This window comes from Chlamydomonas reinhardtii, chromosome 17 (assembly GCF_000002595.2).
Source record: "Chlamydomonas reinhardtii strain CC-503 cw92 mt+ chromosome 17, whole genome shotgun sequence".
Classification (NCBI taxonomy): Eukaryota; Viridiplantae; Chlorophyta; class Chlorophyceae; order Chlamydomonadales; family Chlamydomonadaceae; genus Chlamydomonas; species Chlamydomonas reinhardtii.
The window spans coordinates 5705443-5730195 of record NC_057020.1 but is presented as its reverse complement, the minus strand read 5'-3'; the positions used below and the strand labels follow the sequence as shown (position 1 = coordinate 5730195).

The 24753-nt window shown below is 65.9% G+C and overlaps 5 protein-coding genes across 6 annotated transcripts in view; 2 read left to right on the top strand and 3 right to left on the bottom strand.

Annotated features, from left to right (window-relative positions):
- Positions 1 to 3902, bottom strand: part of CHLRE_17g739050v5 (uncharacterized protein) — a 13712-nt gene extending 9810 nt beyond the window's left edge. The window contains exons 1-4 of the mRNA XM_043072608.1: positions 3568 to 3902; positions 3258 to 3352; positions 2778 to 3037; positions 1 to 2578 (exon numbers count right to left, since the gene is read on the bottom strand). The exon at positions 1 to 2578 is cut by the window's left edge and continues 1184 nt beyond it. Coding sequence (XP_042915067.1) covers positions 1 to 2578; positions 2778 to 3037; positions 3258 to 3352; positions 3568 to 3686 — 3052 coding nt within the window. The 5' untranslated portion in view covers positions 3687 to 3902. The remainder of the gene's footprint in view (positions 2579 to 2777; positions 3038 to 3257; positions 3353 to 3567) is intronic.
- Positions 3903 to 5062: 1160 nt separating this feature from the next.
- CHLRE_17g739000v5 (uncharacterized protein) lies at positions 5063 to 9907 on the top strand. Of its 2 annotated transcripts, none has more exons than XM_043072606.1 (7): positions 5063 to 5674; positions 5784 to 5840; positions 6031 to 6120; positions 6455 to 6514; positions 6749 to 6829; positions 7175 to 7303; positions 7592 to 9907. In XM_043072606.1, the coding sequence occupies exons 1-7, from the start codon at positions 5438 to 5440 to the stop codon at positions 7769 to 7771; spliced, it is 834 nt and encodes a 277-aa protein (XP_042915066.1). In that variant the 5' UTR covers positions 5063 to 5437; the 3' UTR covers positions 7772 to 9907. The 2 variants fall into 2 exon arrangements, with proteins under 2 accessions (XP_042915066.1, XP_042915065.1); XM_043072607.1 differs by having other exon boundaries at positions 5224 to 5674.
- Positions 9908 to 10580: 673 nt separating this feature from the next.
- On the bottom strand, positions 10581 to 15882 carry CHLRE_17g738950v5 (uncharacterized protein). The gene is made up of 7 exons (XM_001691611.2): positions 15607 to 15882; positions 14344 to 14452; positions 13958 to 14078; positions 13420 to 13540; positions 13100 to 13183; positions 12611 to 12769; positions 10581 to 12425 (listed from the first exon to the last, which is right to left on the bottom strand). Exons 1-7 carry the CDS (start codon positions 15607 to 15609, stop codon positions 12372 to 12374), a joined length of 651 nt encoding a protein of 216 aa, XP_001691663.2. The 5' UTR covers positions 15610 to 15882; the 3' UTR covers positions 10581 to 12371.
- Positions 15883 to 16043: 161 nt separating this feature from the next.
- On the top strand, positions 16044 to 18431 carry CHLRE_17g738900v5 (uncharacterized protein). The gene is made up of 3 exons (XM_043072605.1): positions 16044 to 16398; positions 16789 to 16869; positions 17126 to 18431. The coding sequence occupies exons 1-3, from the start codon at positions 16198 to 16200 to the stop codon at positions 17261 to 17263; spliced, it is 420 nt and encodes a 139-aa protein (XP_042915064.1). The 5' UTR covers positions 16044 to 16197; the 3' UTR covers positions 17264 to 18431.
- Positions 18432 to 18660: 229 nt separating this feature from the next.
- Positions 18661 to 24552, bottom strand: CHLRE_17g738850v5 (uncharacterized protein). Its single transcript, XM_043072604.1, has 5 exons — positions 24308 to 24552; positions 23454 to 23949; positions 22696 to 23304; positions 20365 to 22549; positions 18661 to 20083 (listed from the first exon to the last, which is right to left on the bottom strand). Exons 2-5 carry the CDS (start codon positions 23648 to 23650, stop codon positions 19916 to 19918), a joined length of 3159 nt encoding a protein of 1052 aa, XP_042915063.1. The 5' UTR covers positions 23651 to 23949; positions 24308 to 24552; the 3' UTR covers positions 18661 to 19915.
- Positions 24553 to 24753: the final 201 nt, after the last annotated feature.

Here is a 24753-nt window from a genome sequence, read left to right as displayed (position 1 = left end):
CACCCTCAGCAGCAGCGACGGCAGTAGCAGCCCCGGCAGCAGTAGCAGCAACGCCACCGGCAGTAGCAGTCCAGCCCGCTCCCAGCGAGCCTACCAGCGGCAGTACGTCATGCCCCCTGCGTCCAGCCGGCGGCGGCGGCAGTGCCGGCGGCGGCAGTTGCACCGAGGATGCAGGCGGGGGTGCGGACGCGGGCAATACCGCCTCACTGCTGCCGTGCGGTCCACACCCATCCGGCCCACAGCCACCCGGCAAAGAGACATCGGGCCTAATGCGCCATTGATAGGCTGTGGTGTCGGTCGGTCCGCCGGCGGCGGCGGCGCCGCCGCCACTCGCGTCCGCCCCGATCCCGAACGGCACGGCAGCAGCGGCCGCGGCAGCGTCTGAGCCGCCCGCCAGCCGCCAACGGCGCCCGCCCGCCACCGCCGCCGCCGCCGCCGCCGCCGCCGCCGCCGCCGCCGCCGCCGTGTGGCTATGTACACTGAGCACCGACCAGCTCCAGCCCGCAGACCCCGAAGCCTTGCCAGGCGCCCTGTGTCGCTCGGCCTCGTCACGGCCACCGCCGCCGCCGCCGCCAGAGTCACTGCCACCGCTGCTAACGAGGCTCGCGTCAACCGCAGTCGCCGCCGCCGCTGCCGCCGCCGCCGTGGCCGTAGGCTCGGGCCAGTGCACCCAGCACACGCCGCATGCCAGGCGGCGGTGCAGCGGGCGGTGCCGCCCGTGCTGCGGGTGCTGAGGGTGCGCCAGAGCGAGATTCCCACCCGCCGCCGCCGCCGCCGCCGCCGCCGCCGCGGCCTCCCCTGCCAGGAGCTCCCTCACCCGCAGCACGTGGCCATTGCGGCTGCCGCTCGGCGTCGCCGTCAGCGCCGCCGCAGCCGCCCTGCCGCTGCTACAGCCGCTTTCTCCAACCGCCAACGCCTCACTTGCAGAGCTGTGCTCTGCCTCCCCACCCGACGCATGCCCCGGCCAGGACAGGGCGGCAAAGGGCGAGACAACAGCCGCAGCGGCAGGGCGGAGGCTAACTGACGGTCCCGAGCCGGCAGCAGCAGTGGCGGCGCCGCCGCCGCTGAGTCGCGCAAAGGAGAAGGACGACGAGGCTTCCAACCGCCCATTTGCTGCTGCCGCCGCCGCTGCTGTGACTTCAGGTGCAGGCGGCGGCGGCGGCGGCGGCAGTGCCGGGACCGGGTGGCGGCGCAGGGACACGAGCTGCTGCCGACCCGAGCCGTCCCAGCACAGCAGCTCCAGAGCCGCTTCCGGGCCCTCGCCCCCCTCCACCCCTCCCGCCTCGCCAACACCCAAGCCTGTTACTGCCGCCTCCAGGGCCCGCCCGGAGCCGGCAGTAGCGCTAGCCACCTGCGGCGGCGGCGGCGGCGGCGGCGGAGGCGGCGGCTCCAGCAGCAGCATGTGAGTGGCGGCGCGGATGACGTACGAAGTGTGCAGCTGCGGCTGTAGCTGAGGCTGTAGCTGCGACTGTAGCTGGTGGTGGTCTGGGCTGTGCAGGGTGGCAGACAGCGGCTGCGTCTGAGGCCGCGGCGAGGAAGACCGCGGCGGTGTGGACCGCGGCTCGTGCAGTCCGGCGGCCAGCAGCGGCGACATCGGCATCGGCGCCGCCGCCAGCCCCATCAATGGCTGCTGCTGGTGCATGAGGCTGATGCGGTACAGCCGTTGGTACGACAGCACCAGCGCGCCGTAACCGCCGCCGTAACCGCCGCCGTTCACTGGCGGCGCCGCCACGACGCCGCGGCGTGATCGCTTCACCACCCATGCGTCCGCCGCCCCCAGCACCGCCCATCCCAGGTCGTACGACAGCGCTGCTGCCAGCAACGGCTCGTGGAACTCATCCACCTCACGCGCCGTCGCCGCCGCCAGTGGCGGCGGCGACGTGGCGGTTGGCAACGTGCCGGCGCCGGTGTCTGAGGTGGCGGCGTCACCGCCAACCAGCGTCCATCCCGGCGGGCGGTACGGATCGTACGGCACCACGCAGCCGTACAGCGTGCCGCCCGCCCCAACCGCCGCCGCAACCGCCAGGCGCTCGCCAGCCGCCGCCGGCTGAGTCAGCTCCCAGTAGCTGACACGGACAGCCACCAACCGCCCCGTGTCGGCAGCCGCACCCGCGCCGGCACCGTCCACTTCCCCTGCATCCCCGCCGTCCTCCCCACCGTCATCGGAGCCTACAACGCGCCCCCGCGCCACACGGCTGCTACTGCAGCCTCCCCTGACCCCTGCTACAGCCGCCGCCCCCGGCAGCGTGACCGCCGCCAGCTGCAGCAATGGCGCCATGGGCAGTAGCTGAGTCACTGTGAGCGTGCGCCACTCCAGCACCACCGCCACCGGCGGCGGCGCCGCCACCACGGCTGCCGCTGCCGCCGCCGCCACGGCGTCGGTGCCGCCGCCGCCGCCGCCGCCAACCCGTGCGCCAGCGGACGTGTGGAAGCTGAAGTCGTGACTGATGCGGCGAGCCGCATTGCTGTTGCTTCCGCTGCCACCGCCGGCACCGCCCTGCTCGCCGTCGGCGCTGCTGTCGCCGGGGCCGGCGGGAGGCAGCGCCGCCAGGAGCCACCGCGCCGTCAGGGGCTCCGCCTGCAGCCGTGCGGGGTGTTTCACGCCAGGCTCTGATCATGCACCCACAGTAGTTACGGCCCTCACCATTTTGGCTGTCCTGGCCCCCTGGACAGAGACCTTGACCCAACCCGTGGAACCACACATCGCCCGCCACCACCCACCGCCCACCGCCCTCCACCCACAGTCCACCACCACCTCCCCAGCGCCTCTTGCTCACCCCTGCCGGCCGCTGCTGCTGCTGCTGCTGCTGCTGCGGCATGTCCGCCCACGCCGCCCCCACCAGCTCCGGCACGTGTCGCCGCGCCACACACAGCCCCGCCGGCTCCAGCCACAGGCACGCCAGGCCGCTGGCGTCGACACTCAGCAGGTAGCGCGCGGTGGTGCTACTGCCAGTGCCGCTACTGCCAGTGCCGCTACTGCCAGTGGAGCTACTGCCAGTGGTGCTGCCGCTGCGGCTTGTGCAGTCGCCATGCTCGTCTGTGTGATATAGCATGTTCGCAAGGTGCAAGGCACGTTGAGGCGTCGGCACAACTTGGTGGTGGTGGCGGCGGTGGCGGTGGGATGGTTGGGGCGGGTCTGGTCCGACAAGGAAGCGGATAGCTGGCAGGGTGCATAGCCTCCTCTGTATGTGGGGTGTCGTTTATAGCTGCAAGCTAGCCGCCACATCGCCACAAGCGCAGACCTCGCATGTTCTTACCACACGCCAGCCCGGGCGCAAGGTGACGGATGGCACAGGCGTGGCCGCACAGCATGACAACGGCGCGCGGCGGCTGGTCGGGCTGCAGCTGCCACCTGCACGTGCGTCGCAGCGTTTAACAGGGACAGGTTGCGTGTGTGATAGAGCGGAAGGATGGGAGGGAAAGGATAGCGATGTCGGGACACCGAGGGTACCGTATGCCGCCAGTCGAAGGTGGGGTGAGGCTGGGCCCCAAAGTCCGATTCCGGAAGCGCAGCTCGCATGCGCCTACCGCTATAATGTTCAACGGTGTCTATGAGAGCTGACTTACCGCACAATTGCGCCGTCGGCAGCTCCGCTGTAGAGTAGGGCTCCATGGGCCGCGACGCAAGTTACGGCATGCGCAGGTGGCGTTGGCGCCCAAAACGCCTGTACAGGTGGCTCTTGCATGTCGCGCCACTAGATGCCCGAACCCGCACCCATTTGTCCCCTGCGATGTAACCCTGCCCTATTCTCCTGCAGCGGAATCAAGTACTCATTATGCCAATGATTTTGTTTTGTTGCAACGGACAGCAATCGAGCACGGCAGACGACATTTGTAGCTTCAAAGCGCAATCTGCATCCGGAACGCTCGTGAGGACCGGCTCTGAGATAAAATGCAAGCACTGTATGCTATTCCTTTGCTTCCGTAATGTGTATGCACTTGTGACCTTGCGCCAGCCCTACTCCATGCAAGTGCAGGAATGCGGCCGTTTCAATGCCGAGCGTGTTCGTGCCCTTTTCCCGGCCCGGTGCCTATGCCCCTTACTTGGCGATTCCGGAGACCCCACGTATCTAGGTGGCACTCCTTCCCAACCGTTTCTTTGTCTGTGTATCCGTAAGCCCCCCAGGCTTTGCCTGTGCCGGCCTGCCGGGCCGCCGGCTGGCGCCGGCCAGGGCCGCGACCAGGGCGGCACGCGCCTTGCACCGGACTGCCGACCTGCCGTGCCGCCGGCAGATTGTGGGCCGGCTGTCGGCACCTTCCACACTACAACGGACTGCAATGGTCACTTTGGCAAGGAGGGACCTTCGCACGCCAGCTCGTGGGCACACCGGCTGCCGCTTCGCCCAAGGTGTCGCCGTGTCGGCTCAGGGCTTGGACCAGGCTGCCTCCAGGCTCGAGCCGACTTCAGTTTGCGAGCCGCCGCGCACACGTGCGCACGGCGGACTTGCCGGCACCACTGACAGACGGGCAGACTCCTGTCACGGTACCGGTATCACCGAAGAAGCTTCAATGCGAAATGCGAATGCACTCCTGCAGGCAGTCTGCCTGTACTGTGGCGGCTGAGCTGGGACACGCATCACTAGACAAGGCAGAAGCACGCACTGCACAGTTACAGCTGATATCTGGCAGTTGTGAGCGCCGCAACAGAGCAATTGTGCTTGAATGCAAACGGCAGTCTGCCTGTACTGTGGCGGCTGAGCTGGGACACGCATCACTAGACAAGGCAGAAGCACGCACTGCACAGTTACAGCTGATATCTGGCAGTTGTGAGCGCCGCAACAGAGCAATTGTGCTTGAATGCAAACGGGGCGGCTATGGGAGTGACAGGGCAGGGGCAGGGTTTGTGGCCAGGATGCGCGTGAACGTGTACGGGAGCGGAAGTCTGCAGGTCAGGCACGCGACCTGACAGGACGTCACAGCATCAGGAAGGGCGAGCCGGGCGTCTGCAGAGGCACTCCGGAACTGTCCGGAAGGGCGAAGACGTCGGGGGCGGGGGAAGGCGGGGCCACGTTGCTTGTTGAGCCTCAACACGTCGCGTGCACCCTCAGTGCTTGTAGGTTAGTTTTTGGTTAGAACATATCGATACATTTGGAAGCAGTTATCGAGACATATGTTGCAGGAGGCTTGTGGAATTGGGCGCGGAATTCCTGGAGCCGCTCGGCGCCCTCGGCGCGCGCCCCGCAGAGCGCCTCGGTTTCGCCATGCTGCGACATTCAACAAATACTCACACACTCACTTGTTGATCACGACCAACCTTTGCTGTCATCTGCGCAACCTTGACCAGCTCCCATTTAGGGTTCTCAAAACTCTAACTGGGCCTGCCTTTGCTGCTACCACCCTGATGGCGGCTGTCGGAGTCCGATCACTATGTCTCGCAAGGGGACCAAGCACCTGCTCGAGTAGCGGGGCCTCCTCGCGGTGCCGGGCGTCTCGAGGCATGCGCGTTTTCGCGGCCACGTCGACGGGGGCCACGAGACCAGGCACGGAAGCATCGACGTCTTTGACGTCGTCTAGTAACCAGAATTCGACGAGTGTGCGCATTCTTCGGTACCCGGACGGGCACGAGCGGACAATATATTACCCCGCCGAGGTCGTCTCAGCTGCTGAGCCTGAATTGAAGGTGGAGCTGGAGCCGGAGGAAGTCAACTGGAGCCTCTGGACACAAACTGACGAGGTAAATGGTTGTCGACGGGTGCGGCCGCCGAGAATGCGGTGCTCTCGTTGATTCTGGCCTCGGCCCTGGCCGTATGGATGCCCGACTTGTGCCTCTGCATCCAATGTAGGATGAGTCTACTGCTTGGAACGAGTGCAGCCTGGCGGGGGCTGCCTGCGTTGTCGCGGTAAGGAGGACTGTTGCACCATGTCGCTCCGAAACGGCACGCCGCTTTCTCGGGACAGCCCCGGCCGGCTCCATCGTGATGAACAGCCTACTCTTAAGTGTAGCGCGTGCAGTGTAATTGCCTCCGCGTGTACAGTCGCAGTTGAAAACGCACACCAGGTCAACGGTCCTTCCCGCCGCTGCTGTGTCAGGATCCGGACCCTCTCTCTGAGGAGCTCGCCAGCCTCCATAAGAACCTGCACCCCGCCAATGAGGATGAGATGGTCCGCAACAGCTACCAGGTAAGCTGATACAAACAGCAGACGGCGTGAGGTGTAGAGGGTCGGCAAGACATCCGGCCTCAGGGCCCGCGGAGGTGGAAGCCGCAAGGTCCCGTCAGGGGCCGGGGGAGCGGGTAGGCCACTCGGCCGCACGCGTTCGCGGCTTCTGGATGCCACTCTCCGCAAGGCCGACAAAGCAGCGAGCCGAAAGAAGCGAGCTTGCAATGCGCTGCAATACTATGACCATGAACGTAGACTGACGTAAATGACAACACCATCACCACATGATCAGTTTCATACCCAACCGTTGACCCCTGCCGCCCCCTGCGCAACCCCCTGCACCGCTCCTTCGCAGATCCTCACAGGCTCGCCCTGGCTGCTGCCGCGCCCGCTGTTCGTGCTAGCCCAGGAGTCGGTGAGCGCAAGGAACGGACTGCAACTTCCGGGGGGGCTGTGGTAGGACTACGGGGGGAACTGTGAGCGATTGCAGGGGATTCCAGGAACTTGCGGCGCACGGTATAACCCCTCCCTGCCTCCCCTACCCCTCCTTTCCCCCCTCCCGCCTGCTGTGCTGTTGTGCCTGGCTAAAACTTCGCTTCTCCTTAATCATGAATGTAAATAACCCCCCTTTTCCAATCCTCCTCCCCAGCTGCTGCACGAGGGCCAGGGCAGCCTGTACTGCCTGCAGACCCGCATTCGCCAGGACGACGCAATGGACGAGCTGGCGGCGGTGAGTAGAAGGGGCAGCAGGGGCAGCAGGGGGAGGGCTGTAACTACCAGCCCAAACTAAAACCAAACCAAGCTAAACGATGGGAAGGCAGGGAGGAAGGGAAGAGGGGAAGGCAGGGGAAGGGTGGTTAGGCGCCCGGGACCAACGCAGCATTCAGCACGGGGTCTTACTCATGCCCATACCGTACAGCCTGTCGCACCCAGCGCCCAGCGCACTTGGCGTTCTCGGACCTCCGACCTCGTGAACCTCCTCCCGCGCCCCTGCCCCCTACCAATTTAATCCCTCCGTTCTTCACATGAACGGCTACGCCCGCCCCCTTGCGACCCTCTTCCTTGCACCCCGCAGGTTCTGAAGCGCCCCGGTCTGTCCTCGCGCCTGAGCTACAGTCGCATGCGGGACGGCGTGCTGGCCTTTGACCGCGCCGAGGACGCCGCGCGCTTCGCCACCTGCCTGGAGGCGGACCTCAGCGGAGAGGTAGGCAGGGGGGAGGCGGGAGGGGAGGGGAAAGGAAGGAGAGGGGAAGGGAGGGAAGGGAAAGAGCGAGCGACATGGAGAGTGCCGTGTTGCACATCTCAAGCATGCACCAGAGGAACAAGGCATGTGCAGCGCCCCCCCCCAGCCCAGCATTTCCTGACACGTCACATGAACAACCGTTTGCTTCACCAACACACACCGCCCCCCCCCCGGTTGAATAATCATGAATGTAACCCCCCCCCCCATGCCCCGCCCCTGCTCCCCCTGCCTCCCTCCCCCTCCGCCCAGGTCGAGGTTATGGAGGTGGACAGCCGCCAGCTGTTCCTGCTCACGGGCGGCGAGGCGCAGGCGGTGGTGGTGTACCTGCCCTGGGCCGAGTTCAGCCCCCTGCCGCACCAGCTGGCGGCGGCGCTGAGGGCCGGGGACAACAACTCGGCGCCGCCGCAGCAGCAGCAGCAGCAGCAGTAGTGAGCCGCACAAGTGGGCCGCAGCAGCAGCAGCGGCAGTAGTGAGCCGCACAAGTGGGCCGCAGCAGCAGCAGCAGTAGTGAGCCGCACAAGTGGGCCGCAGCAGCAGCAGCAGTAGTGAGCCGCACAAGTGGGCCGCAGCAGCAGCAGCAGCAGTAGTAAGCCGCACAAGTGGGCAGCAGCAGCAGCAGCAGTAGTGAGCCGCACAAGTGGGCCGCAGCAGCAGCAGCAGCAGTAGTAAGCCGCACAAGTGGGCCGCAGCAGCAGCAGCAGCAGTAGTGAGCCGCACAAGTGGGCAGCAGCAGCAGCAGTAGTGGGTCGCACAAGTGGGCGGCCGCCCTCAGCTAGGTTCGACAGACCTTCGGGCAGGGTCCCCGGCCTTCGTATGTCCTTCTGGTGCGCTGCCGCACGCGCGCGCTGCGTCTGTCCAGACGGGCGGGATGCACGTCCCTTGTGGCGGAGTGAGGATGCGGGTGCTGCGGCCTGCAGGGCTGCAGCTGGCTTGCACTGTTGCAGGCAGCAGCCGGTGGGCGGCAGGTGCTGCAGGCTGGGGCGGGGCGGGGCGCGCCGCCGCCCGAGCATACATTGTGGCTTGATAGGAGGGGCGCGCCTGCCCCCTGGCCCCCCTGCCCCACCGGCCGCACTGCCCCACCGCCAGACCGCAGCCTGACCCGGTGGGTGGTTCCGTACATGGCTGCTGGTGGGGCCGCGGGTGCGGGTCGGTCGTTGGCTCCAACGGCATTTGTGCAGCAGTGGCGGTGCCGTGCGCGGTGCGGGCTGCGTGTTGTGTGTGTGCGTGCGTGTATGTATGTGTATGCGTGGATTTACCCTGCTTGATAAGTCGTAACACGGCAAGGTGGACGGCGAGGCCAGGTGGCTTTGTACTGCTAGGTGGCGGTGGCGGTGGGCGCGGGCGCGGGCGCCCGGCGGTGTGCGTGTGGGCGGAACGCGTGCCACGCGGGCAACTGGGTACGCTAGCAGCAACAACAACAACATTCATGCACAGAAATGCCAAGTGCCATGCACAATTGTGTTTGCGCACCGAAGAAACGCCTCATAAAACACGATGCAAGGCTGCTCGGCTCGCACTGTGCACCGTGCGCGGAGCAAGGAAAGCAAGGAAGGTTGGTGCGGCGGCGGCTCTGCATGGTTCGTCCAGCGTTGCACGTGCGTGCGTGTGTGTATGCGTGGATGTGGTTTGCTGGTGGCTGGTAGGCGCGTAGGCTGGAAGATTGGACGGATGGGGGCTCCCTGCGGGCAGGGCTGTGCGGGGTTGTGTTTTCCTTGTGACATGTCGTCGTATCTGCCGCAACGGGCTGTCGTTTGTACTGTGTACGGGCTCTTCTTTCTAACGTTTGTATGTATGTATGTGCAAGTGTGGAAGACGAATGTTGACATGGCATAGACGTAGCCACATTGGTTGCGGCCCTCGGAAGGCCGGCGTTGTGTTGCAGTCGCATACAATACCGTGTGTTTGGAGCGTAGCTTTGTACGATTAGCTTTCGCAGCGTGTACGGTATATATCAACCACAGTGCCCCAGTAGGTAAACCGCTGGTCTTGTGTCGGAAGCACGAGTGCATCCTTATTTGTGTGGCGGAAGGTCGGGCATGTGCGTGGGAACCGTGCGCGTGTGCGTGAGCACACAGTGCCAAGGGATTGCACGAAGTTGCCTTGCGAAGCGAAACATGGCCACGTCTGGGCCCGTCGGCCCGCCCCTGGAAGCTGGGTCGTTGATGCAAGCAAACAGGCGTGCGGCCTCACGAGTGGAAGTGAATGCTGTAATGTTTAGTCACTGTGTAGTTAGACGCTCCGGAGAATTCGGAGCGGTGCGTTGCAATGCCGATCTGTTGCGGTACATACAGGTAGGGCGCTGCTCCTACCTCGCCGTGCAGCAGGGTGGACGTGGCGAGGCCGTGAACACATGCGCACATGGTCCTGTACCTGTGCGATCGGATGTGGCAAAGGAATGTGTACGGCATCCAATCATCAGGGCAGGGCATGCGGGGCTGTGTGATCCACGGCCAACCGAGGCTGACCGAAGCGGCTCGGGCAGGTGGGCGGACTGATCAAGCGCCGCCACTGTGGTGTGGATCTTGTTGTGGGGGGCTCACTTGCCGCTTGTAACACTACGTTGTGGTGCGCCTGGCCGCCTGCCCTGACCTGTGCTTGGGTCCATTCAGCACCTCGAGCATCCAGTGACCAGAAATCCAGAATGCTGTTGTCCCTTGGCCAATCACCTTGCCACAGTTATCGGCCACTTCCTTGCTGTCCACTAAGCCCAATAGCATATGAAATTCATGTCTTCATGTATGAGAGCAAAGCCTCGCTTAGCGTGTCGGCGTCTGACGGGCGGGGTGCCTCCCACAGCAGCAGGGCCCGCACCCCTCTCCAGCGCGTCCTTATCCACACCAGTTCACACGAACTCAGGCAGGCCGCGAGGCCCCAACCTTGCGACTGTATCTCCAGCAGGGCAGGACACGGCTGCAGGACAGGACACCACACATCACCCGCCCTGCCTCGCGCAGTCCGTTATCCTCTTAGCAACGCGTATCTCGTACCGGCCTGCTGGCCACGCCAGGCGGGTACCCATGCCCATCCGGGATTCCGGGGTGCCTTGGCGTCCTGGGTGGGATCTTGGGTGTGTGGTCTTGGGTGTGGTGCAGCGCGGCTGTTCCAAAAGAAGCATCCCTCCCCGCATGTGGAAGCGGCGTCAGCAATAGCAGTGTACGGCACCGATGACTGCAGTAGTATTGTGATGCGTGCCGCCCCAAGGGGGTGTCGCCCAGTGTTTCAGCGGCCCAGAGGTAGGCATACAAGAAGATGGCTCGTTGCATGGCTGCACAGATCATACATCGCTTCACGATGTGTTGTATGACAGTCATCTATACATTTACTGACGGGCTCCACCTTGGCTTTGCCCTGCTGGGGTTACCGCCGTACCGGGGGGTTCGGGCGGGTACTCTGATGCCCGCCCACCGCTCGCACGCATCTTCTACCTGCCCCGGCCCGGCGCCCCCCTCATTCCTTGCTGGAGTCCACCCCCGGCAACGGCGTATGCCGACAGCCCCCCCGCCTCGTCCCCATTCCCAATGCGCCCCTGCACGTGCCTGCTAGCTGCTGCATACCGTACACGGCACGTACACCATTCGCTCCCCAACCTACCAGGCTCGTGGGCTGCCTCGTGTAGCCAATGCAAGCTACCTAGACCAGCAAAGCAACAGGTGTGTGGAAGCTGACAGCATACACACGGTAGCGTATGAATGAATGTGCGAAGCTCCGGCCCATCAGGTTGGCAGCAGCCCGACAGTTCGGGTGGCCGCCTGGAGCCCCCACACACCGCCCATCGCCCCGCCAATCAACTGGTAGAGCTCGCATGACATGACATGACTGACCGAAGGCAGCCATGCATGCCGCCGCCACACCCACACCCCTCATCACACATTCACACACTATAACTCTGCATCGCATACACTGTCCTACGCGTAATGTTTTCCTTGGGCTCTTCAACACGCACACACACACACACACACACACACACACACACACACGTTTTGCCTCCGGGCGTACGCACAGTCTGCACATGCAGCACTGCCGCCGACGACTGCCGCCTGTCTGGATGGATCGACTGCGGCAGTAGCTGGGACGACCTGCGCCGCACCGCAGCACCGCAGCACAGCACCGCAGCACAGCACCGCAGCACCGCCGCAGGCGCCCACACACCCATCCTGCAACAGCTGTGCCGCCCACACACGCCGCCCACGCGCCCACACGCGAGCCGCCGGGCACATCCAAGGCCGCTGCCGTACGTAAAGCCGCCCCATGCTACCTTCCATACCAGAAGATCTGAGATAGGCAAGAGGACGAACCATCCTCCCTCTCAGACACCTTGATTGCGTCGCCCCGTGTCCCGTATAACCCAAGTACGGCACTGGATTCTGCAGCCGGTCCATCTTCGGTTCCAGTCTTGACGCGTGATGCTCTCTCTCGCCCTCGCCCTCCGCATCCATCCATCTAAGCCGGCAAGCGAGTGAGCGAGCGAGCAAGCGGTGGAGCCATGGAGGCAAGCCGTGGAGCCATGGAGGCAAGCGGCTCGCGTCCGCCCATGCCAGCTTTGCGGTGCAGCACCCCACATCGGTGGGGGGCAGCCGTATCCAGAATGACTTATCCACATCTCACAGAAACGGCTGAAGCGCCCTTCCGACAACACACCAAATTGGCACCCCAAGCCCGTGCCCCAAACCCAAGCCATTAACAATACCCTCAGTACAATTCTACAGTTCATACATCTCTGTAGGGCTGACTCCCGGCCCACACACGCCCCCACCACGAAGACAAACACAACAATGCTTGTACACAAATGGCCCCTCGCCATTTCGACAAACCCGGCACGCAGTACCGTTGTACGGCTGGCGCCCTTTCTTCTTGCCATTGTCCGCACATTCTCTGCACTGCCTGCCACTGCCGCTCCTGTTCCTGCCACTAGCAACGCCGCTGCTGCCACCGCGGCTGGTGTCGCTGCTGCTGCCGCCGGCGCTGCTGCCACGGTAGCCGCTGCCGCCGGTGCCAGGTGGGGTGTGCTCTGCTATTGCCGCCGCTGATGCTACTGCCGGAACGGCACCCACTCAATGAAGGAATCGAACGACAGGTTGAACACCTGCAGGCGCAGCGGCAGTAGCAGCAGGGGCAGTAGCGTAGGAGAAGCAGCGGCAGTAGCAGCACACCCCGCAGCCACTCCCGACACACACACGCACACAAACACACACCCACACACCGGCACCCACCCACCCACACACACACACACACACACACACACACACACACACACACACGCGAGCGCACCTGTGCCAGCTCGCAGCACAGGCCGCAGAAGCTGCCGTGCAGTGGCGCGTTGGCTTCCCGGCACGCGGGCGAGCAGTACACAGCGGCCTGGCAGGCCTCGCAGCGCGGCGCGCTGCCGCCCAGCCCCGCCACACAGGCGCCGCAGGCGGAGCAGTGGGACTGGGGGGCGTGGGGGGTGGGAGAGGGAGACAGAGGGAGAGAGGGGGTTGGGTGGGTGGAGGGCATTGGCGCGGGGAAGGGGCGGCGTCTGTGTTTGGGTAGGCGGAGATGTGTGTGCGTGTGTACGTTCGTGGCCACATTCCCCTTGAGCTTTCCTGACACACGCACACGCACACGAATGCATGCCGCCCGCCCTGTAGTCCACAGCTGCACACCAGCACAGCGGCACATGCGGCCCTCTGACTCTGGCGCTCTTCCGTCTCGCCAATTCCCCTCCCTCTCCCTCCCACTCCCTCTCCCCCTCCTTGTCCCTCTCCCTCCCGGCCACACCTGGCGGTCGAAGTACATGGAGGCGGTGTAGAGCAGCATGTCCAGGTTCATGGGGATCACCTTGACGAAGTTGAGCTCCTCGACCTGAGTGGATAAGTGAAGCGGCGAAATTGTTTACTGACCAGGAAGTGCTTCTTGGTCCTTTATCCATTTCCAATACCGATGAACAACCCAAAGTCCCAAACACACGCGTACATGCGTACAGCCCCCCCCACACACACATTCACACATACACACACACACATATACGACATCCATATTTAGCTTGGTTTGGTTTAGTTTGGGCTCACACCCCCACCCTTTCACCCTTTCCCCCGCACCTTGATGGCCTCTGTGGCCAGGTCGGAGAAGAAGCAGCGCATGGCGTACCGCACGAACACGGTGGCGCCGGTGCGCAGGCCGCTCATGTCCAGAGAGCCACTGGTGGGGAAGAACAGGATGCTGTGTGGGAGGGGGGGGGGCAGGGGAGGGGGGGGGGGTAAAGGGGCAGGGGAGGTCTGGAAAGGGGAGGACGTGAGGTTACATCTCCGAGTCCTTTGTGCACACGGTGCAAAACACCCACACACCCATACACCCTCACCCTCAACCCCCCCCCCCCCACACACACACACACACATGCACGTATGTACGGTCTCCGTCCCTTCCTTTGCCTCTTTAGGCACACCCTATACACACACCCTTACCCACACCCACCCACACATCACCTCCCATCACCCTCCCACCAACCACCCACCCACCCACCCACACAGGCACGTATGTACGGTGTCCGTCCCTGCGCATTGCCTCTCTAGACACCCTTGCCCTTACCCTCACCCTCCCGCCCTCCCACCTACCTCCCCCCCACACACACACGCGCACCTGTGCACGCTGCCTGTGACGTCGCGCACCTCCACCCGGTGGCCCAGCACCGACAGCTGGCTCAGCGAGTCGCCCACGATCTCGCCGAAGAAGGTCCAGGTGCGGTTGGGCAGCAGCATGCCTGAAGCGTCGCGAGGGGGTGGGGAATTAAGTTGCGGGTGGGTGGGTGGGTGGCGGGTGTGAGCAGAGGCGTGTGGGTCACGGGTGCAGGTGGGGGCGAGGGTAGCGTGTGCCAGTCCGTGGGGCAACAGCCGCAGGGCCACCGCCAACCACCACAAGCCCCCCGCCCTCATCCCTGGCCCACCATCGACGCCCGCCGTACAGCCGCAACCACCCAACCATCCAAAGTCCCAACCGCTGAACTGTCCAACCGCCGTTGGGCTCACCGTTGGGCTGTTCCGTGAAGTAGTTGTTGTCCAGCTCGTCGGCTTGCGGCAGCTCCGCAAAGGAGGGAAAGTATAACCGGTTTTGGAGCGAGGTGTGGGTTGGGAGAGCCTGTGGTGAGGGAGACGAGGGCATGGCACGCAGTGCCGTGCAGGGGGGGAGGAGAGACAAGGCGCGCGGGACGTAAGGAGGTGGGCCTACATTCATGATTAGCTAAGGAAAGGGTAGACGTTAGGCGAATGTTGGGGAACAGCAATCGTTACGCGGGTCTGTGAGCAGGGCACGCATGCGAGTTGGTCCGTGCGAACACGGTGTGGGCTCGGTGCGTGTGCGCCCGCAATCACAACATGTGAAATGCTTGTGTTCATGTATGCGTGCACGGTACGGCACATGTGCACACGCGCACGTGTGTGCCTCCGAGCGAGCGCCACCCCGCACGGCTGGGCTGAGCTGGGTGCTGCCCCCCCCCTCCCGTGTGAATGACTGCTGCATGCTAGGCGGCCCAGCCATCCGGGTGCTACCGGTGGGTGCTGCCGGCTGCAGTGCTGCAGTGCTGCAGTGCTGCAGTGCTGCCGGCTGCAGTGCTGCAGTGCTGCAGTGCTGCAGTGCTGCCGGCTGCAGTGCTGGAGAGAAGCCTGCCGCCTCGTCTGGTGCCGAGCACCTGCCAGGCAACCACCACCAACCGTGCCTTCCGCCGAGTTGGCCGCTGCCGCGCCGACACCCAGCCACCTGCCGCCTGCCACGCCTGCAACTATGCAGGTTCCACGCCCCCCTTCGCGTGCCGCTGCCTAGCGCTGTGCTGTACTGCGCTGCGGTGTGGTGTGGTGCACAGCATTGCGGTGTGAATGGCTCACAAGCTACGTCCAGCCTTAGTCCGCAAACCCAGCACCGGCAGCACCACTGCCATCACCAGCAGCAGCACCACCACCCACAGCTTCAACAACAATAGTACTAGCAGCATTAAAACCAGGAAAGTGGTATCGCGCTGTTTATGAGCTCCCTCGAAACCGCCATTGACAGGCTCTGCCGCTGCGTCCAGCTGAAGCCCTGGCACGCGTGCCGGCCCAGCACCTCCTGAAGCTTCCCGCGGCAGCTCCCAAATCCCCTTGCCCGTGCGTCATCGTCGGGATAAGCAAGGCATTTTCAATCTAGTCTAAGCCTGGAGATTCAGCCGGGTCGTGTCTAGCCACGGCCTGCGACCTGCAGCCGCAAGGTTCCCGCCGGGCGTCACAGCGTCATAGCTCCAGCCGACATCCCTCGCTTACCATGATTGGTTCCCTCCCGATCCGACGCTATGCTATGCTAGCAAGCTAAGCTGGCCCGCAAACACAGGAAGCGTGTCGCCGGCGGGCCAGTCCAAGCACAATTGCGTTCCGTGGGCTGGTCAAAGACAAGTTCGGCAGTCACTTTTTGCTGACTGCAGTCCTAAACATCATAATTGAAGCACGGGGGAGAGTTTGAAGGCTCGGTGGTCGGAAATATTTGGGGTCCGTGTTTTGGCCCACCAAATGGCTCAAATTGAGCAGCTAGATTTCGTGTAGAGGAGTGTCGGTGAGTGCAGAGTACGTGGCGTCGGGTCTCGTCCGCGCACGAAAACGCAATCGGGCAGTCCGTGCCCATCTCGGTCTTTTGACGAGTCTCTCGCGCCATGTCCGCGCCGATTGCCTTCCGCGATACGTACACCGCATTGCTGCGTTGTCACGGAACTCTTATTGCTGCCAGGCAGTGGCAGATTTACTTGATTTCGACCTTGCCTGAAAAAGGGCGCGCCATTCCATTCCGGCTTTTGCTTGCTCTCTCGTCACCCGGTGGCATCCCCTTCTCGCTCCAGCATTCGCAAAGTTGTAGCCAGCCACATGCAGCGCTGTGCGGCAAGGCCGTGTAAGGGGAGCAACAGGTGCAGGTCGGCTGCAGTGCGCGTGTGCGGCAGCGCGCCGGGCGCGGGGTCGGCACGCGGCCCCCGCACCTTCCCACCCGGGGCATCGCGCCGGCTCCGCCACCTCCCGCAGCGGACACGGTGTCAGGCCCTGGGCCCGGGGGGCGGCAAGGGCCCCCAGGTGAGCATGAAGGGCCCGTGCAGGGCTGCTCGAGTTGGCTGCGTAGGATCTGCCGTACTGGAGGCTGTCCGCCTTTCGTCACGGGGCGCCGATGGCGTGGAGGGAAAAAGAGCCGCAGGCGCCACCGGTGGTGCGCGCGCCGGGGGCTAATGCGCTGTCGCTTTTTACTGTTGCCGTGCTGTAAAAGTGCGCCCGCTCGCGTAACCCGCGCAACCCGTGTAACCCGCGCGCACGGCCAATTCCTATCTTGCCACGACATCGTCAGCACAGTTGAGGACGCGTCAGTGTGTGCCCAAGCCCATACCGCATGTTACGGAGCACAAGGGAAGAAGCACGCAGGACCGTCGTGCCGGCGCCCAACACACCCACTCAAAACCCAACCCACCACAGGACGGCCCCATCAAGCGGCTTGCGCAGCAGGCGGAGCGTCACGCGCATCAGCTGCTGGACTGCCTCACACCCAAGGCCGAGGTGTGGAGAAAGGCCGTGAGGGGGCGCCGGAGCTAGGGATGTTTGGGAGCCTGGTCTTGTCCATGACTGTCGTCCCACATGTAACCTTTCAGCTAGGGATGTGTGTCTTTGGCAAGCAAAAGGGAAAAAAGGGGCGACACTGTGAACGCTGCATTTGTGTGTGCCCAACCCTTCCAACCCCGTGCCCCCTCCCTCTCGTGGCCCCACCTCCCCTGCGTACGTACGTACGACACGACACGACACGCCCCCCCTGCAGTACGACTTTGCTGACGTGTTCCTCATCGGCTTCAGCACGCTGGTGTTCATGTGGGTGGCGGCGGAGATGTACCGCCTGTACGCCTTTTCGTACTACGCCTCGGGCGCGCACACGGCGGGCACCTTCATGGGCCACTGATGAGAGAGCTAAGGGCGCTTCCGGTGCTGAGGCTGCTGAGTTTGTCAACGGTGTTGACGGTGGTAGGGGTGCTAAGGAGGTAGGACGCGTGGGGTGATAAGGAGTCAGGGTCGTGGTGGGGGTGATGGTGGCGGCGGCGCGATGTGGGGGCGCTGCAATGCAGTGCTGCGCCTCAAACCCCATTTTGCGCATTCGGCTTCGGAGGGGCCTGTGGCGGTGCCGGGGTCCGCAAGCCTTGAGGCCAGAGGTGCACGCGATGATGCGGGGCGCGGCGTGCCAAGTGTCTGCTGCGCTGCGTTCGTAGATGCGCCTTGTTGGAGGGTAAAGGCGGCCATGCACGGTTTGCTTGAGAGCGGTCATGCATGCTCGCAAGCCGGGTTGAGCGGCGGTGACAGCGGCGCAGCGGCGGCGTGGAGTCAGGTGTGCCGTCGGCCTGTGTTGGACGGGGCTGGCAAATGTTGGGCACAAGCCAGGGTGTGATAGGTGTGTTCAGTTTGTTTTTTGCAGGATGGATCACAATGTGCGTCTAATTATGATGGCCGAAGTGACTAAGGAGAAGGCGAGAAGAAAACACGTACGCCGTCTAGCTGACCACTCAAGTTGCTGAGGGCGCTGGCATGAACGCGGCGTTACAGGGACAGTTCGATGATGGGGCGTCTCTTGGTGTGGCGATAGGAAGGTAAGAGGTCGCGCTTATTTCAGATTTCATACAGGGCTGTCGGCACTTCGGTTCCTTGCGCGGCAAATGGAGCCTCCATTAGATGTTGTCTTGCCATCCTGTGACCTTGCCGGTGCAGTTGCGGTTGCGGCGTGTGGAGATGGTGGGCAAGTGTGGGCGCCCTGTTTCAGTGGCGCGACCCCAGTCGCTCGTCATAACTTGCAAGTGTCAATAACAAATAGCATCACGCATACATTATATACACAGACACGCCAGAGAGCGCCATTTCAGGCCGTCGGGAGTGGCGACCGGTGGCGTGACTGGTGGCGGCAGGTGTGGTGGTGCTATCACAGGAACGTTATTGAGCTGTTGGTGCTGGCCAGGGGCGCTGGCTCTCTCGGGACGACGTGACAGCCTAACACGGCACGGGAGTTTGGGACCTGGACATCAAGTCGCCGTTACTGACGAAAACAACACACACGGGACGCGAGCCTGTAAAGTTTGAAACCTGCGTGCCACGTGCCAACGTGTCAGTCAACGTGTCCGCAAACAACTGGGGTGGTTGTGAAAGAGGGGGGACGGGCCTGGGCCGTTGGGAGCCGTTGGGAGCAGGGCGGAGGGGCTTTCGTCCCTTGTGGTGTGTGCCCCTTGAGCGTCGAGACTGGCGTAGTGCCAATGACGTGCGGAACAGATGACACCCGGGTACCGTAACGACATCCGGGTACCGTAACGCTGACGCAGGGACTTAAGAACGGACACGGACACTCGGACAGTCATAAAACCGTACACACGAAGTTGCACCAACCACCACCGCCATATCTATCGCACATCCGCTGCGCTGCACTTAGCTGCACAGGACCCAACCCCTGGTCGGCTTAGCTTGGCCGGCTTTGCTTGGGTCTGCTGATATGCGTCCGGTCGTCCCTGACAGATTGCCCCTGGGACTTGGCGCACCACGGCTTTACACCGCACCACACCGCACCTCACCCTCATCAGTCATGCCCTACATGCGCCCTACATGCGCCCTACCAGCCAGGCAGCCACGCACGAACCCCCAAAACAGCTCGAAACCCCAAAACACGGTAAGCCCCCAATACGCACCACCACCACCACCACCACCACCACTACACACGCATGCACACACGGCTGCGCCCCTGCATTGCACGCGTCACCCGTGCTGCGCCCGACACACGTAAGTGCACCGTCGTGGCTGCGCCCAGTCCGTTGGCCGACCCGCCGTGCGACAACACATGCCGTACCCACCAACCGGCCAGACACGCAAACACGCACGCACGCGCACACGCGCGCGCGATTTGGCTTACCCTGACATCTACACGCACTTGCGTGCGCGCAAGGATGCCCCCCAAAAGGCAGACGCGCGCCATCCCTGCTCGGGCCACAGCCCGTGCACCCTGGTGCACCCACCCGCACCCACGTATGAAGCACATCCTGCAATACCAAACTTCCCATCGCGCCCCCCACGTGCCTTCCCGCTGGCGCCCACGGCCCTCCTGCAGCGACGGCTACCGCAACCCAACCCGACCCGCCCAACAGCCACGCACGCTGCAGCCTAAGCCACAATTTTGGCAGTCGCAGCTGCCCACCCGTGTGTGTTTATGCGCGCGCGCGCGCGCTCGCAGCAAAACTCAGCCGTTGCCGAACGCTCGTCTCCGCTTCCCAAGGGGGCGACGCCCGCCCGGCAGTGCACATGTCCGTGTGTCTATGTCGAGCCCCGCTTTTACCTGCTGGGCGCGGTCGAGGACTCACCCACCCACCCAGGCCGCCGCGAGCTCCGTCACCCACGCCGCCACGGGCTCCGTCACCGACGCGCCGTGGAGCCCACCCTGCACAGTACCGCACCTCCCACCACCGCCACAAACACGCTGAGCGCCACCAGGTTGCCATGGCCAACGGTCCCCTGAAACCAAACCCCATGCGGCGCGATCTACCTGCCCCTTTCCATTCCCCTCTTCCTCACGACCTCGTGCCACACCTCACGATGTCCCTCCCAGCCGCTGAAGCAACTGCGCCAAAGTGGTCCGGCGGCTGGCGCCGCCACCGCCGGCCGCTGCCGCCGCCGCGCCAGATCCGGCGCCGCCGCCGCCCTCCTGCCACACCTGGCATGACTTGAATTTCACGTACTCGTCCTTGTACTGCACGTCCTGCGTTGCCGTAAACACCAGAGGCAGGATTTTGCGTCAGCGCGCGCCAGGATGCCTCGCCCCCTAGCTCCCATTGGCAAAGTGCCAACAGCCAACCCCTTTGGCCCCCTGTAACCCCCCTCCCGCCAACCCCCCTGCTTCTGCACGACGCCTCGAACCCCTCCCATAAGCATTAACGCCTGCAATTGTCGCCTTTGCCTACGCTCCGCTAGTTTGACTTGGTTTGGTTCAGTTAGGGCTGGTATCTACAACCCGCCGTCCCCCGCCTGCTGCCCTCGCACCTGAGCCAGATACTTGAGCCAGCTGCGGAACTGGCGTATGGAGCAGGGGCCCTGCGTGTTGCCTGTGGGGTCCACGTAGAACCACACCTCCGCAGTCTCACTGGGCGCCGCCGCACCCGCGGCTGTAGCAGCAGCGCCCGAGCCAGCCCCGGCTGTAGCAGCGGTGGCAGCGGCAGCTGTGGCGGCGGCGGCGGCGGCAGTGCTGGCGGCGCCGGCGCCGGCGGCGTCCTTGCCGTTGGCGGCGGCGGCGGCCTCGGCCGCCGCATTTGCGGCCTGCTGCTTCCGGCGCTGCTGCGGCGGCAGCTGCCCATCCCTGCCGCCAGTCGCGCCGTCGGCCGCCGCGCCGCCCGCCTGCGGGGGTTGCACCTCCACCCAGACGCCGCGCCGCGGCCGCTGCGGAGAGCCCTCCTCCCGCTCCTCCTCCCGCTCCCGCGGCCCGCCGCGCTCCCCCCTCGGGGGGCCGCCGCCGCCGCCGCGCCACTCCCGATCCCTTGGCCGGCCGCGCTCACCCCGCTCGTGTCGGTCCCACTCGCCGCCTCGCTCCCATTCGTCACCGGGCCCGTAACCCGGCGGCGCCTCGCCGTGCCCTGGCGGCGGCCCCGAGCGCCGCCGCTGCGGCGGCGGCCCTGCCCTGGGGTCCCCATGCTCCCACTCCCTGCTGCCGCCGCCGCCGCCGCCACGTTCGTCCCATTCACTTGGCGGCGGCCCACGCTCGAGAGGCGGCGGCCGCGATTGGCGGCGCAACGGCCGCGGCCCCGGCCCGGGGCCGTCCCAGTCCATTGCTCGGCCGCGTCGCTCTGCTCCATCGTCGTCTTCCGGCGGCGGGCCGCCGCGGGGGTAGCCGCCACGGGCATAGCCCTCCGCCGCCTCGCCACGCGACGGCCGGTCCCAGGGCTCGCGTGACGGCGGCGGACCCTGGCGCTCCCGGCTAGGCGGACCGCCGCCGCCGCCGCCGCCACCCCAGCCACCGCCGCCACGTGGCCCCAGCTCGGGGCCATCGTGGCCATAACCGGCGGCGTAACCGTTACCGTTACCGGCCGGCGGCGGCAGGCGGCGCTTCGGCGGCGGCGCGTCAATGTCGTCCTCAGGCCCGTACTGCGGTGGCGGCCGGCGCCCGCCGCCGGGACCGTACGGCGGCGGTTGGTGGTCCAAGAAACGGCCGCGTGGCGGCGGCTCGTCGTAACCGCCGCGCACGGGTTGCAGCGGCGGGCCGCGCGGCCTTTCGACTTCCTCCTCGTCGTACTCGGCCCCTCCATCGCGCCGCGCGGCCCATCGGGGCCCGGGTGCTGGTTCGCGCTCGCGCTCGTCCCAACCGCCTCGCCCGCCGCCGCCCTCAGCGGGACGACCCGCCGGGCCGCCGCCATGGGGCCGCCACGGGCCCTGTGGGTGCGGCCGGGGGCCGCCCGACGGCGGCGCCGCCGCCTCCATGTCTGGCCCGACGGGTCCAGGCCCAGGTCCGCCGCTGACGCGGCGGCCGCGCTCCGCGGCCCACTGGGGCGACGGCCCCTGCCGCTGCGCCGCCGGCCCGACGGCGCCGTCAGGCCTGATGACGTCCCCGGCATACGCCAGGTCAGGAGAGCCGGAGCGGCCGCGCGCGACCGGCGGCCTCGACATGGACCGAGCCCGGGCGCGCGGCGGCGGCGCCGCCACATCGACGTCGTACCCGTCATCTGCGGCGGCGCTGCGGCGGTGCATGTCGCGCCCGCGCCCGCGCGGCGGCCCGGCGGCGTCGACGTCGGCGTCCGCGTCCGCGTGCGGCAGCGGCTCCGCCGCCGGAGGTGGGCCGCGCCGCGCCGCCGGCTCCCGCCAACCGCCGCCGCCGCCGCCGCCGCCGCCGTACTCATCACGGGGCCCGTCCTCGTAGTACTCTGGCGGCGGCCAACGGCGGGCCGGCGGGTAGCCGCCGCCACGGCCGCCGCCGCCGCGGCCGCCCGCCGGCGTCGGCTCCGCGGCGCCGCCCTTGCCGCCCCAGTCCTCCTCCCCGCCGCGGCCCCAGGCGCGCCCCGGCGGCCCCTGCCGCGGGCCTGGGCCGCCGCCGCCGCTCACACGGCGCGGCTCGTAACCGCCGCCGCCGCCGCCGCCGCCGTATTCGTCATCTCCGCCAGCTGCGACGTAACCCGGCCGTACGGGCCCGTCGCGGCGGGGACCCCATCCGGGCTCAGCGGCAGCAGCATGGACAGGCCGCCTGTAAGATGGATTGCAACACCCCATTGCATGTCTATTACCACCATAGACCACCACAACCGCACAGATGTCATCACAAGAAGATGCAAGTCTCAACGGCACTTCTGCAATGGCATTCGCACATGCCCGCACAGAAGCGCAACGCACCTGTAGCCCTCTGGGGACGGGATCCGCCCGCGGCTCCGCTCTCTGCCCCAGGGCCCGTCACGCGCCCCGCCCTCCACACCGTCGCCGCCCCACTCGCGCCCCTCGCCGTGCCACTCCCGCTCCCGCGGCCGGCCACGCTCCCGCTCCCAGCCAGCAGCGGCACCGCCGCCGCCGCCGCCACTGCCGCGGCCTCTCCCCGTGAACTCGTCCTCGCCTTGCCAGTCCTCGGGATTGCCCTGCCGGGGGCCCGGCCCCGGCCGCGGGCGGCCGCCACCCTCCCAGTCCGGCGGCGGCCGCCGCCGCGCCGCCGACGGCGGCGCCGCCACCGCACCATCCTCATCGGCGGGGTAATCCTCCGCCTGCTGCGGCGGCGGGTTGCGGCGCGGCGGCGGCCCGCCGCCCTCATAGCCGCGGCCGCCGCGCTCCCAGTCGCCCTCCACGTCGGGACGCGGCGCCGGCCCGCGACGGGCGGATCCGCCGCCGCCGGGAGCGGCTTCGTAACCAGGCGGCGGCGCGCCGGCGGAGGCGGCGGCTCGCGGCCGCCGACCTGACGGCGTGGTCTGGTCTGCATCGTAGGGCGCCTGGTCTGGATAACGCGGGTGCTGGCGGCTGGGGTGGTTGGCGTAGTAGGGGTCCGAGCCGCCGCCGCCGCCGTTGCCGCCGCCATCCGCCCAACGCTCGTCGTCTTCACCGCCGCCGGCATCCCAGCCGCCGCCACCCCGTCCGCCGCCGCCGCCGCCGCGGCCTCCGCTCAAGGCGTTGCCCCGCCCACCGCCGCCGCCGCCTCCGCCTCGGCCGCCCCGACCACCTCCGCCGCCGCCCTCCCACCCACGCCAGCCATCCTCCCCGCCGCCGCCACCGCCGCCGTTGCGCCATTGCTGCTCCGGGCTGGGGCCGCCGCCAGCGCCGCCGCCGGCGCCCTCCGGCTCGCGATCTGCATAGGTAGAGCGGCCATAACCGCCGTCACGCGGCCCGTGGCCGCCACCGGCCGCGCCACCGCCGCCGCCACCCGGCCCTCCGCCGCTGCCGCCGCGGCTTTCGTCGTTGCCGCGGCCGCTGCGGTCCTGTGCGCCGCCGCCGCCTCCGGTTCCCGCTGTTTCGTCTTGTCGGCCTGAGGCCGCGGCCTTGCGGCGGCCGCGGTCCCCACGGCTGGAGCTGCTGGTGGTGCCGCTGCTGCTCTTGCTGCGGCCGCTGCTGCTGCTGCTCCGGCTGCGGCTGCGCTTGCGCCGGCCCGAGCTCGTTGATGTGCTGGGCCTGTGTGAGGCATAGCTCGAGCAAGTTCAGAACTTGTGTGTGTGGCCGCTCTTGAGGGCGGCCGGTGGACACAAATATTGATGCGTGAGAGCAAAGCATGCTTCAAACACGTGCACATACCGCGGCAAGACCATACTGTTGCCCGTTGCGTGCCGATTGCAACTCCGGGCGCCCCACGCGCCAGACCAGCAGTTTTGCCCCAAGACCACATGCATGTTTCGATTTACAGACTGTTGATGGTCTTGGTGATAGAGACTCTCCAAGTTCGCGCTGAACCAACTCTGGGGCGCGAAAGGCGAAGCCCGCCTATCCCGCTGGCAGACCTTAACCAGAATGCCTCGACACATAAATAACTTACATGTCACAGGATGTGAAATGCAGGCTGCGTCAGATGCGGCCTCAGGGACACGCAATAGATGCTTCCCCACGTCCGCTGGTCCCGCTTTGGCCTGCTCAGGGCAAGTATGCGCGCATTCCCGCCTGGATCAAATGATGTTTCGGGTCGCGAACGTGGAAAGCCTGAAAAGTAGAGCTTTGCCGGGCAGGATGTGTCAGTGTCGACTTTGCGTTCGTCTCTTGAATGATGCCTGTCAGCCCTTTATGTCATGAATACTTATTTGTAAGGACTTGATAGCGGATAGTGGAAGACTTGCCCGCGGCATCGCGGGGTGATGCACTCACACGCCATCGGCTTCCAGCCCCCCGACCTCCCCGACTTCCACCCAGAGGTTCTGTGCGTTCGGGACTTTCCGGGCCAGGGCGCCCCGGCCAAGCCTGTTAGGCATACCACTTCGGCCTTCCCTG

Excerpts from the sequence above, each read along its gene's own strand:
- CHLRE_17g739000v5 (XM_043072606.1), top strand. The coding sequence starts at position 5,438 with ATGCGCGTTTTCGCGGCCACGTCGACGGGGGCCACGAGACCAGGCACG. Across the intron at positions 5,841-6,030 it reads GGGCTGCCTGCGTTGTCGCG|GATCCGGACCCTCTCTCTGA; the intron begins GTAAGGAGGACT and ends CTGCTGTGTCAG. Across the intron at positions 6,121-6,454 it reads TGGTCCGCAACAGCTACCAG|ATCCTCACAGGCTCGCCCTG; the intron begins GTAAGCTGATAC and ends GCTCCTTCGCAG.
- CHLRE_17g738950v5 (XM_001691611.2), bottom strand. Across the intron at positions 14,079-14,343 it reads CTTCACGGAACAGCCCAACG|GCATGCTGCTGCCCAACCGC; the intron begins GTGAGCCCAACG and ends GCGACGCTTCAG. Across the intron at positions 13,184-13,419 it reads TGGCCACAGAGGCCATCAAG|GTCGAGGAGCTCAACTTCGT; the intron begins GTGCGGGGGAAA and ends TTATCCACTCAG.
- CHLRE_17g738900v5 (XM_043072605.1), top strand. The coding sequence starts at position 16,198 with ATGCAGCGCTGTGCGGCAAGGCCGTGTAAGGGGAGCAACAGGTGCAGG. Across the intron at positions 16,399-16,788 it reads GGGGCGGCAAGGGCCCCCAG|GACGGCCCCATCAAGCGGCT; the intron begins GTGAGCATGAAG and ends AACCCACCACAG. Across the intron at positions 16,870-17,125 it reads GCCTCACACCCAAGGCCGAG|TACGACTTTGCTGACGTGTT; the intron begins GTGTGGAGAAAG and ends CCCCCCCTGCAG.
- CHLRE_17g738850v5 (XM_043072604.1), bottom strand. The coding sequence starts at position 23,650 with ATGGCCGCTCTACCTATGCAGATCGCGAGCCGGAGGGCGCCGGCGGCG. Across the intron at positions 23,305-23,453 it reads GCGGCGGTGGGCGGGGCAAC|CCGCCAGCACCCGCGTTATC; the intron begins GCCTTGAGCGGA and ends CAACCACCCCAG. Across the intron at positions 22,550-22,695 it reads CCGTCCCCAGAGGGCTACAG|GCGGCCTGTCCATGCTGCTG; the intron begins GTGCGTTGCGCT and ends TCCATCTTACAG.